The sequence below is a fragment of the Notechis scutatus genome, chromosome 16 (genome assembly GCF_049901735.1).
Source record: "Notechis scutatus isolate UNSWTSFEM ecotype Mainland chromosome 16, rNotScu1.2, whole genome shotgun sequence".
NCBI lineage: Eukaryota > Metazoa > Chordata > Lepidosauria > Squamata > Elapidae > Notechis > Notechis scutatus.
The window spans coordinates 8,128,075-8,144,972 of NC_142024.1; the positions used below are offsets into that span (position 1 = coordinate 8,128,075).

General features: G+C 46.4%; 2 protein-coding genes across 2 annotated transcripts; one reads left to right on the plus strand and one right to left on the minus strand.

Moving 5' to 3' along the window:
- The first annotated feature begins 138 nt into the window (after positions 1-138).
- Positions 139-7,904, plus strand: MRTO4 (MRT4 homolog, ribosome maturation factor). Its single transcript, XM_087944820.1, has 8 exons — positions 139-219; positions 2,951-3,009; positions 3,807-3,910; positions 4,064-4,145; positions 4,299-4,366; positions 6,013-6,164; positions 6,260-6,336; positions 7,538-7,904. Exons 1-8 carry the CDS (start codon positions 192-194, stop codon positions 7,700-7,702), a joined length of 735 nt encoding a protein of 244 aa, XP_087800946.1. The 5' UTR covers positions 139-191; the 3' UTR covers positions 7,703-7,904.
- Positions 7,905-7,974: 70 nt separating this feature from the next.
- Positions 7,975-16,480, minus strand: AKR7A2 (aldo-keto reductase family 7 member A2). Its single transcript, XM_087944808.1, has 7 exons — positions 16,254-16,480; positions 12,424-12,611; positions 11,132-11,236; positions 10,607-10,703; positions 10,383-10,485; positions 9,348-9,477; positions 7,975-8,205 (listed from the first exon to the last, which is right to left on the minus strand). The coding sequence occupies exons 1-7, from the start codon at positions 16,456-16,458 to the stop codon at positions 8,044-8,046; spliced, it is 990 nt and encodes a 329-aa protein (XP_087800934.1). The 5' UTR covers positions 16,459-16,480; the 3' UTR covers positions 7,975-8,043.
- Positions 16,481-16,898: the final 418 nt, after the last annotated feature.

A 16,898-nucleotide genomic window follows, 5' to 3' on the forward strand; every position in this document is an offset into this window, starting at 1 on the left:
ATAATAATAAAAAAATATCTTATAAAGAGGCTTAACGAGGCAGACCTCTTTTTTTTCCCCGTGAGGCTTTTACTTTATTTTTTTTTCCTGGCTCGGGAAATCAGGCGCCGCCGTGGACACCTCAACCCTTTCCGTCGGCCCGCGAGGCTCCGCCCACCGCTGCCGTAAGGAGCTGCACGTGGGTGGCCGCGATGCCCAAGTCCAAGCGGGACAAGAGGGGTGAGTGGGGGGGGATAACCTCCCCCGGGGTCAGGGGTCTCCTCTCCCCCTTTCTCCCTCTCCCTCCCTTTCTCCTTCATTCTCTCCCTCCCTCTCTTCTCCTCTCCCCCTCCGCTCTCCCTCCCTCTTCTTTCTCTCCCTCCCTCTCTCCCCCTTTCTCCTTCATCCTCTCCCTCCCTCTCCCCCTCTCTCTGCTCTCCCTCTTCTTTCTCTCCCTCTCCCCACTTTCTCCTTCATCCTCTCCTCCCTCCCTCTCTCTCTCTGCTCTCCCTCTCTCCTTCTCTCTCCCTCTCCCTCTTCTTTCTCTCCCTCTCCCCACTTTCTCCTTCATCCTCTCCCTCCCTCTCCCCTCTCTCTCTGCTCTCCCTCTCTCCTTCTCTCTCCCTCTCCCTCTTCTTTCTCTCCATCTCCCCCTTTCTCCTTCATCCTCTCCCTCCCTATCTCCTTCTCTCCCTCCCTCTTCTTTCTCTCCCTCCCTCTCTCCCCCTTTCTCCTTCATCCTCTCCCTCCCTCTCCCCTCTCTCTGCTCTCCCTCTTCTTTCTCTCCCTCCCCCTCTTCTTTCTCTCCCTCCCTCTCTCCCCTTTCTCCTTCATCCTCTCCCTCCCTCTCCCCCTCTTTCTGCTCTCCCTCTTCTTTCTCTCCCTCTCCCCACTTTCTCCTTCATCCTCTCCCTCCCTCTCCCCTCTCTCTCTGCTCTCCTCTCTCCTTCTCTCTCCCTCTCCCTCTTCTTTCTCTCCCTCTCCCCACTTTCTCCTTCATCCTCTCCCTCCCTCTCCCCTCTCTCTCTGCTCTCCCTCTCTCCTTCTCTCTCCCTCTCCCTCTTCTTTCTCTCCATCTCCCCCTTTCTCCTTCATCCTCTCCCTCCCTATCTCCTTCTCTCCCTCCCTCTTCTTTCTCTCCCTCCCTCTCTCCCCTTTCTCCTTCATCCTCTCCCTCCCTCTCCCCCTCTCTCTGCTCTCCCTCTTCTTTCTCTCCCTCCCCCTCTTCTTTCTCTCCCTCCCTCTCTCCCCCTTTCTCCTTCATCCTCTCCCTCCCTCTCCCCTCTCTCTGCTCCCTCTTCTCTTCTCTCTCCCTCTCCCCACTTTCTCCTTCATCCTCTCCCTCCCTCTCCCTCTCTCTCTGCTCTCCCTCTCTCCTTCTCTCTCCCTCTCCCTCTTCTTTCTCTCCCTCTCCCACTTTCTCCTTCATCCTCTCCCTCCCTCTCCCCTCTCTCTCTGCTCTCCTCTCTCCTCTCTCTCCCTCTCCCTCTTCTTTCTCTCCATCTCCCCCTTTCTCCTTCATCCTCTCCCTCCCTATCTCCTTCTCTCCTCCCTCTTCTTTCTCTCCCTCCTCTCTCCCCCTTTCTCCTTCATCCTCTCCCTCCCTCTCCCCTCTCTCTGCTCTCCTCTTCTTTCTCTCCCTCCCCCTCTTCTTTCTCTCCCTCCTCTCTCCCCTTTCTCCTTCATCCTCTCCCTCCCTCTCCCCCTCTTTCTGCTCTCCCTCTTCTTTCTCTCCCTCTCCCCACTTTCTCCTTCATCCTCTCCCTCCCTCTCCCCTCTCTCTCTCTCTCCCTCTCTCCTTCTCTCTCCCTCTCCCTCTTCTTTCTCTCCCTCTCCCCACTTTCTCCTTCATCCTCTCCCTCCCTCTCCCCTCTCTCTCTGCTCTCCCTCTCTCCTTCTCTCTCCCTCTCCCTCTTCTTTCTCTCCATCTCCCCCTTTCTCCTTCATCCTCTCCCTCCCTATCTCCTTCTCTCTCTCCCTCTTCTTTCTCTCCCTCTCCCCTCTTTCTCCCTCTCCCTCCTCTTTCTCTCCCTCCCTCTCTTCTCCCTCTCCCCCTCTCTCTCCTTCTCTCTCCCTCTCCCCTCCCAGGTGCTCTTTCTCTTCCTCCCCCATAAAGACCCCCAAGGGAAAGCCGGGGACGCTCTTTGCTTTTTGCACAACAACTTCACTTGCTTATTTGTTTGCACAACAACCCTGCCAGGTAGGCTAAGCTGCACAACACAACATCCAGCGCCAAGAGAGGGCTGATGGGGTGAGGAGGGGGTAGCCTTTTTCTTCTAGTCATTTTCTACCCCAAGAGTTTGGGGGTGGGGGAACCTTCGGTTGCACAGGTAGTGCCAATTCCCATCTCTTTCGTGGGCTGAAGTTACTGGGGGTTGTAGTACTGCAAAGTATCAGCGGTTCAACTTGCTTTTTCCCAGCTCTATTTTTTTTTTAAATGACTGAATTCCTCGTTACCATTTCCATTGGGGCCATGAAAGTGGACTGGATGAACTCAAAGGAGGGTAATGAATTAATGGATTGATCCCCCCCTTCATTGCGGTCCTGGGTCGAGATCGGTGGGCCTCCTGAAAGACATCTGCTGGCTGCTCTGCAGCTTATCCTGAAAATTGAGACTTTTTAAAAGAGATAATACTTTGGAGCTGATAGAAGTTGCTAGTTCACAACATGGTGGGAAATGCAGATATTTAAAGTCAAGTGGGCTGCTTCCCTGAAAAATTATTCAATTTTTACAGCTCCTTCCTATCTCTCCATCCTTCCTTCCCATCCATCTATATCTCTTCTTCCTTCCCTCCCATTCATCCTATTTTTCATTCCTTCCTTCCTTTCCATCCATCCAAACCATCTCCCCTTCCTTCCTTCTATTCCCTGTCTGCTCCGTTGTCCTTGTGCCGCAGTACAATTGCCAAATGAAACCACAATCCACAACATTCCCTATGGAATACTGAACCCGTCTCTTTCTTCCTTGCAGTCTCCTTAACTAAAACCACCAAGAAAGGTTTGGAAGTTAAGCAAAAGCTGATAGAAGAGGTAAGCGAAGTGGGAAGCCAGCTGTCGAGCAGTCATTTCATTTAAAGGCTGCTTAAAAGGGTCGTTTTGCAGGGTGACAGTTAACTTCACCAATATAAGGATTAAATTAATGTAACTGTAAGTAGCTATATAGCGGTGTTGTTAGGAATATAAGTAACCTAACAGGTGTTTGGGTTAGAAATATATAAACCAGGATAAACATTTTAGTACTATATCTTTAAGGGAATGCAAGAGCATGCAATTGGGTGTGGTTTCTCAAACAGCCATAAGATGGAGCCAGAAACCTGGATTGTTTTAGTCTTAGTCTCAGAAGAGAGTGTGTCTGAGTTGAGTATCTCTGTTTCCTTCTGTTGGAAAGTATGGCCGTTGCTCCATTATTCCTAACTGACTGATATTCATGAATTTAATGTAAGTCTGATACTGAACTGTTTTTGACACTGGAACTTGATATTTGGATTATCCCTGGATTAAAAACTGACTGATTTTACCTGTGAATGACTTTGGACTGCTTATTTTGGACTTTGCTTAAACCTTTCTGGAAGTAAAAACCTACATTTACTGTACAGTGTATCTGTGTGCTCTGTGTGTATTATTCTAACACTACTCTCTATACGTCTCCCTGTATGCGCTCATTCTCCTAACGGGGAATTACCTCAACAGGTGTCATCTAAGTTTTCTCTTCTGTGGGAAAATCCTGACATTTGGGCCTGTGAAACTTCCTCCTCAAGATAGAAAATGCGGGGTGCGAAAATCAAAAACGAAACCAACTGCCAATTATTATTATTTTTTGTCTTTAGCTACGAAAATGCGTGGACACCTACAAGCGTCTCTTCATTTTCTCCATTGCCAACATGAGAAACAACAAACTGAAGGATATCCGCAGTGCTTGGAAACACAGCAGGTGACTTCCTTATCGCCATTTGGATCTTTGCCTGGAAAGCTTCCGTTTATTTAAATAGGAAAAAGCAGAAACGGAAGGCGATGCTCCCCTTGAGAGAATAGTGGAGCTTTTGAATTTTCACCGGAATTTATTTACTTTTCCTTTTTATTCCAGGATATTTTTTGGGAAAAACAAAGTGATGATTGTGGCCCTGGGTCACAGCCCTTCGGATGAATACAAAGATAACTTGCATGAGGTAAAGCGCCAGACTTTTAAAAACTACCTCCCTTCGCCTGCCTGGGGCCTGCTCTTAGGAAGCAGGCCCTTCCCCCAGACCTGGGCTCCCAGAATCCTGAAGCCCCACCCTGGAAAAAGTCACTTAATCCCCTCATCCTTCGGGGTTTTTTAGGTCAGCAAGCATCTGCGGGGAGAAGTTGGGCTCCTTTTCACAAATCGCATGAAGGATGAAGTTGTAAAGTAAGTTTTTTTCCAGAAAGAACACCCGAAGATTTCAACTACTGTGTTTCCCCGAAAATGAAACTCTGTCTTTTCTTCTTCTTTTTTTGCCACCAAAAAAGCCACTAGGTCTTATTTTCGGTGGACGTCATCCACTGACTAGCCTCACTTGCACGCATTGCACTTGACTTCCTTTTTGCTGTCAGACACCTTCAGGAATTTCCTCTTCTGCAGCTGGCAAGGTCTTTCCTGAAGGCCTCTGGAGCCCATAACTGAGTTCTGGATCGATCCAGAGCTTTGTATCAGCTACAGAGGCCTTCAGGAAAGCCTTGCCAGCTGCAGAAGAAACATGGCCAAGGCAGGTGTCAGGGTGTGTAAGGCCTGGCTAACAACTGTCCAAAGGTATCTAGTGGGGCAGCTCCACCCCTCCATTCCCACCCTTGCTTAATTTTTACCCATCCACTCTGGAGTGGGTGGTATCTTATTTAGGGCTTATTTTAGGGATAGGGTTTATATTGGATGCACGTGTAAAAATCAAGCTAGGACTTACTTTGGAGGTAGGTCGTATTTTCAGGGGGGGGGAAGGGTAGGAAAACCTGTATTTTTAAGGGGGGGGATTGTGGAAGCGTTCAGTGGAAGCTTTTTGAGAAGGGCTGCATCCTGGCATCCCTTGCCCTTTTAACCAGCCCGTGGGCTGCCCTGTAACCGTTTTTTAAGCCCCAAGACAAATGGGGCAAATCACAGAATTTCAGTCTGAATTACTGTGCCTTTTCTGCTCTCGGAAGCAAAATAAAATCTACAACCTAGAAAAGAGATTATCCTCTTTACGGTATTGCTAGTTAGTTGTTAGAATCAGTTGCCCTGTATCCTGTTTTCAGCCATCTGAATTCACCGTCCCTGTAGAGTTTGCTGAAAAAATGGTAGTGTGATGACCTCTAGGGCACGGTACAAAGACAACCCAGCCAGATAATAAGTAGGGATCCCTTTATTAGCTCCAGTTTTGCCCCCAGTGACCCAGTTACCTTCTGGTTTGGAGAAAAACTCTCCCAGGAACCTGCAACAGCCTTTGGCTGCAAATATTCTAGTCCAAAACCTATAGATCCACCAAAGCAATAAATCCAGAAGTGAAGTAACATGGCAATGAATCAAACCATTTGGGAGGATTCCAGGAACGCAGGTAACAGCAGCCAACATTTTGATAAACTCAACGTTTCTTCCCGGAAAACACAGCTTGCAACTACTTCTCCTTTAAGCTCCTTTCCCCAGGTGTGCCTTGTGAAGGGAATCAGGGCCCTCTCCTCCCTCGTAAGTCACAATACCCACGTTGCTCTCTTCTCCATTCTTCCCTGCGTGCCCTAGGATGAAGAGGGGATGGGCTTTGGTCTTCTTCCAAACCCCCTCTCCCTTGTTCTACCTCTCCCTTGTTCTACCTCTCCCCTGCTCTGCCCAGCCTGACTTTGCCCTTCCCCAGTTTCCTCCACAGCCAACGGAGCCACACTCCCACTCCCACTCCGTCCGCTGTTCATCTTCAGAGTCAGACTCCGATGGGGGCATGACAGGTATTTCTTCCTTCACCTTTCTCGCCTTGCCTCTGGTTGTCCAGGTGATGAACAGAGTTGCTAGTCCCTATGAATTTCCACTCCGCACCTCTCTTTTTCCTTTTGCAGCTGGTTTTCCCAATTCAGAGAGACCGATTTTGCCCGGGCTGGAAACAAGGCCACCTTCGCAGTCCATTTGGATATGGGACCCCTGGAGAAGTTTTCCCATTCCATGGAACCTCAGCTGAGGCAGCTTGGATTGCCTACCGCCCTAAAAAAAGGTTGGGAACCTAACCTGGAAAAAACACTGGCAGGATTCTTTCCTCTGGCAACCTCCCTTCATTTTTTTTCTTCTTCTTCTTCTTCCCTTTCCCAGGTGTAGTGACGCTTCTCTCTGATTACGAGGTTTGCAAAGAGGGGGACATCCTCACCCCAGAACAAGCTCGCATCTTGGTGAGTGGCTGCAGAGGATCCTTCTTTCATAGCTTCATTTTCCATGATTACATTCCCCTGTATGCGCAACCCCATTGCGCCACGATACTTGAGAATGGCAACAGAAACTTGGAAACTGAAACAGAAACTAATTTTTCATTCCTGTTTCCACCAGATTTAAGTTGCCAGCGCATTGCGTTTCTTCACAGACAGTTGTAAAATACTTTCCCAGACCGACACCTCTCTCTCTCTTGAGTGCAAATTTTGATTAACGTGCGTGAAAGATAGCTGTCATTTAAATACCGCGGGGAGTTTTCTTTTTTCTTCTAATTCTGTAATTTAATCGTGCAAAGAAGACCCTGAACATTTATTCCACCTTATTACAGAGGTTTGTCTCCCTTGTTCTTCGATCCTGAAGCTTAAGTTAGTTTTCCTGACAGCCACAGTGAGCGGTTTCTACTGAAATGTAGAGGGTTTCCCATTTTTTTTCCTGTACCTTGGACCGGGGGTCTTCAAGGTTGGCGATCTTAAAAACTTACGGTGACCTTCTACCGCTGCACCCTAGAGAGTATCTTAACTTACTGCACCTCTGTATGGTTTGCCAATTGCACAGGGGCAGATAGGAAAGCACTCCAGAGGGTGAATGTCATTGCCCAGAGGATCATTGGTTGCCCTCTCCCCTCTTTGGAAGAGCTTTATGGCTCCCGCTGCCTTAAGAAAGTTCAAAACATTCTCAAAGATCCATCTCATCCTGGGAACCCTTTTTTTGAACTATGACCATCTGGCAGACGGTGCAGGATAATAAAAACAAGGACAAATAGGCTGAAAAACAGCTTCTATCCCAGGGCAGGAGCTCTGTTGAATTCTATTGTATATAATGCAGTTTTGGAGCAGTGTTGCGGGTTTTCAGTTCAGTGTGTGGAGTGTGAAGGATGTGTGTTTGTGTTTATTTTCATGGTCATGAAGTGCACTGAAGGTGTTCGATTTCATTGTACGAGAGGCAATGACAAGAAAGTAAACTAAACTTTTAAGACTTGTGGACTTCAACTGCCAGAATTCCTCTTCCTCCAGTCATGTTACCTCAGGAATTCTGGGAGTTGAAGTCCACAAGTCTTCAAACTTGCCAACTTTGAAGACCCTTTTGCCTTATGACCGTCACGCACATATTCGATTTTTCCGGTTCTGAGTGCCGTGTGTGAGACGTCGATGCTTTTAATTTCAGAAACTTTTTGGATACGCAATGGCCGAGTTTAATGTGGTGATCAGGAGCATGTGGGATGCTGAGACGGGAGAATTTGAACAGCTGGAGGCCCCCACAGGGGACCCTTCAAGCAAGATGGAGGAGGAAGAGGAGGAGGAGGAAGATGCAAGTAATGAAGAAAACTAGAGCAGAAGGAATACCAATAGACTTGGCTTTTTTATGAGTTTCATAACTCATAAAACTCATAACTCAGTTTCATAACTGCTCTCCTCTTAATGGAGGACTGAACTAATAATTTAAGGATACTGTCATAATATGACTTTTTAAAGGGGTATGTGTGTATATAGATATAGATATATATGTCTATAAAAATGTATAAAAGAACTTACAGCATGTTTGTTGTCTTTATAACCGATTAAAGTTTGTGGAACCAATAATTCAACATTAGGATTCGTGTCTTGCAGCAAGCCCTGTTTAATTCCCCTTTCCCTAAGAATTGAGACCCACCTCCGCCCCCCGGCACGCCTTCAGCGGAAGTAGTTGGGGCAGTCATGCGCTGTGAGGTGCCAAGCTTTCTCAAATGCCTCCACCACGCTCGGGACGAGAGGCCCCTCCTCGCTGGAGCGGAGATTTTCCTGCAACTGGTCCATGTTGGACATGCCAATAATCACAGCGTCTCCATATTTATCCTGCGGAAGGGAAGAGAAGAATAAAACTTGCACGAGCAGCGGCCAGATCAAAGGAGTAAAAGTCATGTCAAGAGAAGGATTGGGGTTGAAAATGGAAGGCATCCCTTCATTACCCCACAGAGAAGAGTTAAAAGTTAAGCCAACCCTAAAGACCGACGGATTTTTGCAACCATGAAGGCCGAAAGCTTGTTCTTAAAAACTTCAGAGATGTCCCAAAGATGGTTTTTCAAGAGGCAACTATATAACTTACTTGCTTTTTTTCTTTGAATCACGTTGCCAACCGCCAAGGACCTCTTGTACTGGTTGAAGTTGGCCAAAAGCAGTTGGCCTGAACTGGCCTTGTTTGCTCTGGCTAGCTCAGTTCATGGGCGGCCTCATCGCCCGTCCATCACCGGGGGAGCGAAAGGAGGACAGCGAGGCTCAGCCCATCATTTCCAGCCATCTCCTCAGGGGGTGCCTTGTTTTCGCTTCGTCCTTGGCTGTTCGCAGCGTGTTTCAAAGAAAAACCAGAAAGTCCAGTTGCCTCTCGAAAAAGCACCTTAGGGACATCCATGATGGCTGAGAATCTCCATAAACCAACAGCAGAGGCCCATTTTTTAATATTATCTCCAGGATAATACCGTTTCCCCGAAAATACGACCTATCCTAGAAGTAAGGCCTAGCTTGATTTTACACATGCACCCAAAATAAGCCCTATCCCTAAAATAAGCCCTAATTAATATCCCACTCACTCCAGAGTGCATGGGTAAAAATTAAGCTTGGGGGATGGTGGTGGAGTTGCCCTACTACTTACCTTTGGACAGTTGCAGCCAGGCCTCACACGCCCCGACAGCTGCCTTGCCGGCCCATTTCTTCTGCAGCTGGCAAGACTTTCCTGAAGGCCTCTGTAGCTGAGAACAAAGCTCAGGATCGATCCTGAGCTCTGTTATCCACTGCAGAGGCCTTCAGGAAAGCCTCGCCGGCTGCAGGAGAAGTTCCTGAAGGCCTCTGGCAGCAAAAAGGAGGCTGGGAGTGACATGCGCAAGTGGGTTTAGTCAATGGATGACATCTCCCGAAAATAAGACCTGGTGCCTTTTCTGGTGGCAAAAAAAATATATATAAGACGGTCTTATTTTTTGGGGGAAAACAGTATTTGGCCTTACCTGCAGTTCTGAGTGATGGTAGACCCAGCGCAGGGCAGCGGAGGTCAAAGTGGGAGGATTTGCACCATATGCTTCACGGAGGGCACTTTGGATCAAGGACACTCCTTCAAAATGGTGCTGCTTCCAATACCTGGAGCGGTTATTTCAAAACAAAACACTTAATATCCTACCACTTAAAACAACCCAACGGCCTGGCCTAAATAAGCAGGAAAAGCAGAACGAAAACAATTTAGCAGAAAGGAAGTAACTTTTCAGCTTTAGCACCACACTGCCACATTCTTGAGCCTGGGAAAATGGGAGGGGGGATTTCTTGGAGCGCATGTGGTTAGACATAATAGCACTCTTCTTCTAAGTCAAGGTCATGTTATCTCTGCACCTGGGTGAGAGGACGTCTCAAATTGGATGGCGATTGGGGCATGTGATGCGATGATGGGTGCAGGGGGTGGATTTGTAATTTTGTTACTTATTGCAAGGAAGCCCGGAGCTTCCCGATTCGGGACTCCCCAGACGTGCCAGTTTACTACTCAAATAAAAAAGAATTTTGGAGACAATGTCTGTCTCGGAGTTTTTTTGTTGGAGTGGAGATTTTCGGGAACGCTGACAGTCATACCTTACAGAATAACGGAAAGGCAAGCAATGAAAAACTTCTGGATCTAAGCTGTCCTCGGGTTACAAAAGTTCATTTAGTGACCGAGGTTACAGCGGCGCTGGAAAAATATATTTTATGACCATTTTTCATACTTGTGACTGTGGCAGCCTTCCCCAGGGTCACCGGATTAAAATTCAGACACTTGGCAACTGATTCATGTTTATGACAGTCACAGTGTCCTGGAGTCACGTGTTCCCGTCCTCCTCCAGTCATGTTAGCTCAGGAATTCTGGGAGTTGAAGTCCACAAAGTCTTAAACTTGCCACGTTTGAAGAACCCTTGATCGAATCTATCTGTATTAGCCTTTCCAACCAAAGAGCCAATTTCCATTCACTCCCTCTCTTCTGGTTCAAGGTGCTAGTCCCTTCCACTGGCGTGGAGACTCACCGGTCCCGGTAGACTCTGGCCCAGTCATTCCCAAAAAACCTGCCGGTCGGTGGTTGGCTTAAGTCTTTATCTTCGTACTTGTATTTCCCTGTCAGGAGCCCACCTGTTCAAGAAACATCAGAGTCTTAGGATCGTCCACAAAGTCACTCATTTCCCAGCATTCTTTCACCCATCTTGCAATTTTGTTTTGTTTTTTTAAAAAACAATTCCTTCCCACTCCATACCGGCCAGGGGATTGTAAGCGTAGAAGCTCATTCCGAAGTGCCTGAGGCAAGGAAACAGCTCCTTCTCCACCTGCCTTGTGGTCGCATTGTACATGCCCTGGGTTCAAACAGAGAAACAACAACAACAACAACAAAAAACCCTTGTCAGCTTTGGGGAGCCATATTGAGATCCAAGGCTCCCACGCTGCCACAATTGAGCCTGGGAAAGGGGAGGGGGGAATTCATTGGAGTATATCTAGTTCGACATAACAACATTTTTTTTCTGATTCAAGGTCATGTCGTGTTGCGCCTAAGTGAGAGGATGTCTCAAGTCACTATCCAAATAAAAAGAACTTTTGAGAAGATGTCTGTCTTGGAGTTATTGGCTGGAATGGCGGTTTGCTGGAAAGCCGACACTCCTTTTCAGACCTTCACTCAAAAGTCTTTCGCCCAAAGCAGCACAAGCAAAGTGGATCGCTCGGAGCGTTTCGCGGCCGCGGGTTGAAAGTGGCCCTCTGGTTAAAGGCAAAACCAGACCTCGCTCACCTGGTACACCGTCGGCAGCAGCCATTGGTGGGCTTTGCAAAGGGTGAAGATTTCTGCCACCTCCCAGGAGGCGTAGTTGGACAAGCCAAGCGCTTTGAACTTCCCCTGTGGAGTGATAAATCAATCATCCCGTCATTTTAGGCCGGATTTGTAAGGATCTGCGCACATGCCATCAAACAAGAGGATTAGGAGACTGGAGGCTAAAATATATAAAGAACAGTTGTAAGGACTGGGCCTGGCTAGTCTAGGGAAGAGAAGGACCAGGGGAGACAGGAGAGCAGCCTTCCAGTATTTGGAGGAAGAGGGAGAGAAAGAAAAGGAAAGAAAAAGAGAAAGAAAGGAAAGAACCAAAAGGGAGAGAAAGAGTGAGGGAGGAGAGAGAGAAAAAGAAAGGAAGGAAGGAGAGAAAGAAAGAAAGAGGGAGAGAAAGAGAGCAAGAGGGAGTGACTGGAGGCTAAAACATATGAAGAACGGTTGCAGGAACTGGGCCTGGCTAGTCTAGGGAAGAGAAGGACCAGGGGAGACAGGAGAGCAGCCTTCCAATATTTGAGGGGATGCCCCACAGAGAGGAGGAAGGGGGTCAAGCTGTTCTCCAACGCACCTGAAGGCCAGACAAGGAATTATAATGGATGGAAACTAATCCAGGAGAGATTCAACCTGGAAATAAGGAGAAACTTTCTGACAGGGAGAACAATCAACCCATGGAACAGAAGTTGCCCTCGGAAGTTGTGGGAGCTTCATCCCTGGAGGCTTTCAAGAAGAGATTGGACTCCCCTCTGTCAGAAATGGTATAGGGTGTCCCACTTGGGCAGGGGGTTGGACTAGATGACCCTTCCAACTCTGTATTCTATTTTATGCCATTCTATTTCTATTCTATTTTTCATAATTGTATTCTATTTTCCATGATTCTATTCCAAGTTTCCATTATTTCCATTTCCATTATTCTATTCTTCATTTTATTGTCTCTCCTCTCCTCTTCTATTTCTCTTCTCTTTCTCTTTCTCTATTTCTCTTTCTCTTTCTATTCCCCAATTCTCTCTTTCTCTTTTCTATTGCCCTCGGAATCAAATCCACGGAGTCCTCTGGCTGTGGAACGTGGGGCCTTGTAACCCAACATGTGTGGAGAAAAGAGTGCACACGGCCACTCTGGGTCAGGCTAGATGGTCTCTGAGGATTCCCTCCAGCTCGCTCTCATGCATTGAGGAGAGGGGCATCTAGCCTGGTGGAGGGGGTGCCCTCTCCTCAACCCTCAGGCAGCCAAACCCCCCCGTCCCCCCAAATAATCCCCCCACCTCTTTGTGAAGCTCGTCGCAGGCCCGCAGCGTTTCTTCCACGGGGGTTTCGTGGTCCGGGGCGTGGAGGTAGAAGAGATCCACGCTCGGCAGCCGTAGACGTTGAAGGGACTCTTCTAGCTGCGAGCGGACGCTCTGGGCCTTCAAGGTTTTCCCATCCCAAGGATTGGCCTTTGTGGCTATTTTAACTGCGGGCAGGAGGTGGGGGCGAAAAAGGAGACACAGAATATTACTTAACATGGAACAGATTTGTTTTTAATATTTAATTTTATATTTTGCAATCATTCCATTTCAACCATGTGTCAACTGGGTACATATATCTTGTGCTGACGATTATATTTAATACTTTAAAAAAATATTGAATAAACATTCAAAACAATTGAACACCATGCGACTTTCTTGGCCATCATTTTGGCCATACAAGCTTTAGTATAGAGATACACATAACAGTTAATTTCCTTTTTCCCTTATTGTTCTGACCCAGGCTTCGTCAAACGTAATTGATGACAAACTTGTTTTAAAAGCAAAACCTATTTTATTGCAACACGGGGAATTGTTTTCATTCCCAGCCAGAACTAATCTTAACATAGTCCCCCAAGATAAGCACGCACCTTCCAGTTCTGTGGAATGCTGCCAAGAACAGAAGTATCCAATTAATTATAAAAGAAACCAACCGAAGGACAAGGAAAAAAATAAAGTACAGAGAGCTTCAAGGAGGACTCGGAACTCATTTGCTTGCCATGAGTCTGCACTGAATTTGCTTGCAAGCAAACCTTCAGTCCTAAGGGAAGCAGAGGCGAAGATCTAAAGGTTAGCTGGAAAGCAAGAAATGCAACCATTTTCTGCTTCCTAGCTAATCTAAATCTCCCGGCACAGCAGAACAGATGATGGTCGGATAAAGGAAAAATAACAATTTTAGCAGGCAACTTTTCCGGGTAAGGAGTGAGTGGGCAGGGAGGGTTCCTGCGGGCCATGTGGGCGGTGCAGCCTTGTGTTTCTGCGCAGCCTGGATTAATTGCTTTGGAAAATTTCTCTGTGGCCCACCAAAATTTTCCCACGGCCCACCGGTTGGCAACCACTGCTATAGCATATCCAAAAAATTTTGCTCATGCTGTCATTGTTTCTTTAACTTGTTCTTCTTCCAGTTTAACACCTAGTAAATAACAATATAATCTTTTAATCAACTTATGGAACAGTTTTTACAAGTGGTTAGAGATAAAGAGGTAGAAATTAGGTGAAGAAAGATAGCTGCTAGGTATGAATTAAATACAAAGAGGGTTGATAATTATAAACACGTTGGTATAATTAACAGAATCATAAATAAGCTAAATACAAAGAGAAATTTAATTAAATTATTTTGTTACACTATTGTTACTAGTATATGTTGAGGCTTCTGTTTGTTTCTCTGTTGCTTTCTTGTAAGTGATATGTTCTGACAATACATGGTATTCAAAATGTTTATGAATAAAAATAAAACATATACAGGAAAAAAAGGGAAGGGGAAAAAAGGAGGACGAGACATTTTTGCCAAGGGTAAAACTCAAGAAATGAAAGAAGGAAAATGCTTCCAAACAACCCCAAGGAGACCACTCCGACTCTTCTGATATACTGCCCTTAAGCATGGAGGTTCCACCGACTTACACGGGAAAGCAAAAGCTTTCCAAATTGTACGAAGAAGAGTGTGAAGGGATTAAAATTAAGGTGGTTTCTGGAGAAGCAGAAATGAATGAATGCATTTAATCTATTCGGGCTTTTCTTCATGCAATTTGGAAGCTTCTGCCTTCTCGAGTAGGTCGATGGAACCTCCATGCTTAAGAGCAGCGTATCAGCTTAGTCTCTCTCTCTCTCTCTCTCTCTCTCTTCACAGCACGGTAACAGCTTCCTAACCTGGTAAAATTCTTGATCAAGAGCCGCTAACGCATGCCAAGCGAGCCCTGGGGGCTCTGTCCCAAGATGCCAAGGCGATATCTGGGCATGGCCAGGGTGCTCCCCCAAATTCAGCCACCCCAAACAACTTGCATGCATTCAGGTTTTGCTAAAGAAAAACACAAAAAAACCCCACTTTCCTGGGGCCAGCAACCTTTCTAAGTTCTATAAGAGGAAGTGTTTGGTTGTTATTTACCTGGAAAAGTCTAAATCACCCCCCTTTTTTTAATTTTTTAAAGCACCCAAGCTGATTTTAAGTTTCCTAAACACGGATTTGGGGTTTGGCTGCTGCCTTAGATTTTATTTCTGCTTCTCCAGAAACCTCCTTAAATTCCAGGCCAACAGGATCAACTTCAACACCCTCACCATGGATTAAATAAATGATTACACCGGGCTGGTTGCTGAATAACCAGATTTTCCCGGAAGTGAGGACAAGGCAGTTGGGGTACATGGGCCTGATGGGCCCTTGCCCGGGGGGCCCCAAAAGCACAGGGGCCCCATCCTAATCTCTGTAGGTTGACCCTTCAATGCATCTCGTAACCCTATAAAGACAGCAACCCACTGATTACGTTTGACTGCATTTTTTAAATTAATACTAACGTGCAAAGATATGTTTAATTTTTATCGATCCGCTGCTTTGCCCAGAAATGCTGTTTAGAATACATGGCCCTGAGTTGGGGGGGCAATCAACAGAGGGGGTGTTTGATTTGGACAGCCTCTGGGTCCGGGGAAGAGCTGCACCCCAAGTTTTAAATGCCCACCCCATAACTAGCCAAGTCACTTATCTGAAATGGTATATAGGTTCTCCTGCTTGAGCAGGGGGGTGGACTAGAAGACCTCCAAGGTCCCTTCCAGCTCATTCTATTCTATTCCATTTCTATTCCTATTCTATATTGTATATTCTAGTCTATATTCTATATTCTATTCCATTCTATTCTCTATTCTTTTTTTTTTCTTTCTTCTTTTCTGTTCTTCTATTCTATAGTCTATATTCTATTCTCTATTCTTTTTTCTTCTCTTTTCTTTTCTGTTCTTCTATTCTATAGTCTATATTCTATATTCTATATTCTATTTTCTATTCTTTTCTTTCTTTTTTCTTCTCTTCTCTTTTCTGTTTTTCTATTCTATTCTATAGTCTATAGTCTATATTCTCTATTCTATTCTCTATTCTTTTTCTTTTCTTTCTTTTTTCTTTTCTTTTCTTTTCTGTTCTTCTATTCTATAGTCTATAGTCTATATTCTCTATTCTATTCTCTGTTCTTTTTCTTTTCTTTCTTTTTTCTTTTCTTTTCTGTTCTTCTATTCTATAGTCTATAGTCTATATTCTCTATTCTATTCTCTATTCTTTTTCTTTTCTTTCTTTTTTCTTTTCTTTCTTTTTTCTTTTCTTTTCTGTTCTTCTATTCTACTCTATAGTCTATATTCTCTATTCTATTCTCTATTCTTTTTTTTCTTTCTTTTTTCTTTTCTTTTCTGTTCTTCTATTCTATTCTATAGTCTATATTCTACATTCTATATTCTATTCTTTTTTCTTTTCTTTTCTTTTCTTTTCTGTTCTTCTATTCTATTCTATAGTCTATATTCTATATTCTATATTCTATTCTCTATTCTTTTTCTTTTCTTTTCTTTTCTTTTCTTTTTTTCTTTTCTTTTCTTTTCTTTTCTGTTCTTCTATTCTATTCTATAGTCTATATTCTATAGTCTATATTCTATATTCTATATTCTATTCTCTATTCTTTTTTCTCTTCTTTTTTTCTTTTCTGTTCTTCTCTTCTATTCTGCAGTCTATATTCTGTTCTATTTAATTGCACTTTTTGCATTCAACCGCGGGCACCTTTGGGGTTGGCAGAGAAGGAGGCGTGGGGAGATACCCCCTTTGCTCGGCCGCGCAGCCCCTTCCTCACCTCGCCCCTCCACGCCGGGCTCGGCCGCCAACAGGGCGCCCACGATGCGCTCCGACTCGCCCCCCGCGTACATGTGCGCCGTATCCAGGTGGCTGTGGCCGCGGGCGAGGAAAGCGCGCAGCATGGCCCCGCTGGCCTCCGGCCCGGCCCGCCGCCCGAATTCCATGGTGCCCAGCACCGAGCGGACCCCCGACCCGGCCGCCATCGCCTCCAGTCCCGGCTGCCCGGACGGAAGCGGGCTCCACCCCCCCCCCCGATCACCCGCCCCCCGGCGCCGCCTCCAAGCCCGGAACCCAACCCCCAAAGGAAGGAAAGCAAAGAGGGGTCCCCCCGAGGGCATCTAGAGGCCCCCTGCCTCTCTCCTTAAACCCTCGCTCCTTCCTGGCCGAAAGGCGGGGTCCTTGCAAGGCACCCCGAGGGCATCTAGGAGCCCCCTCCCTCTCTCCTTAAACCCTCGCTCCTTCCTGGCCGAAAGGCGGGGCCCTTGCAAGGCACCCAGAGGGCATCTAGAAGCCCCCTGCCTCTCTTCTTAAACCCTCGCTCCTTCCTGGCCGAAAGGCGGGGTCCTTGCAAGGCACCCCGAGGGCATCTAGAAGCCCCCTCCCTCTCTCCTTAAACCCTCGCTCCTTCCTGGCCGAAAGGCGG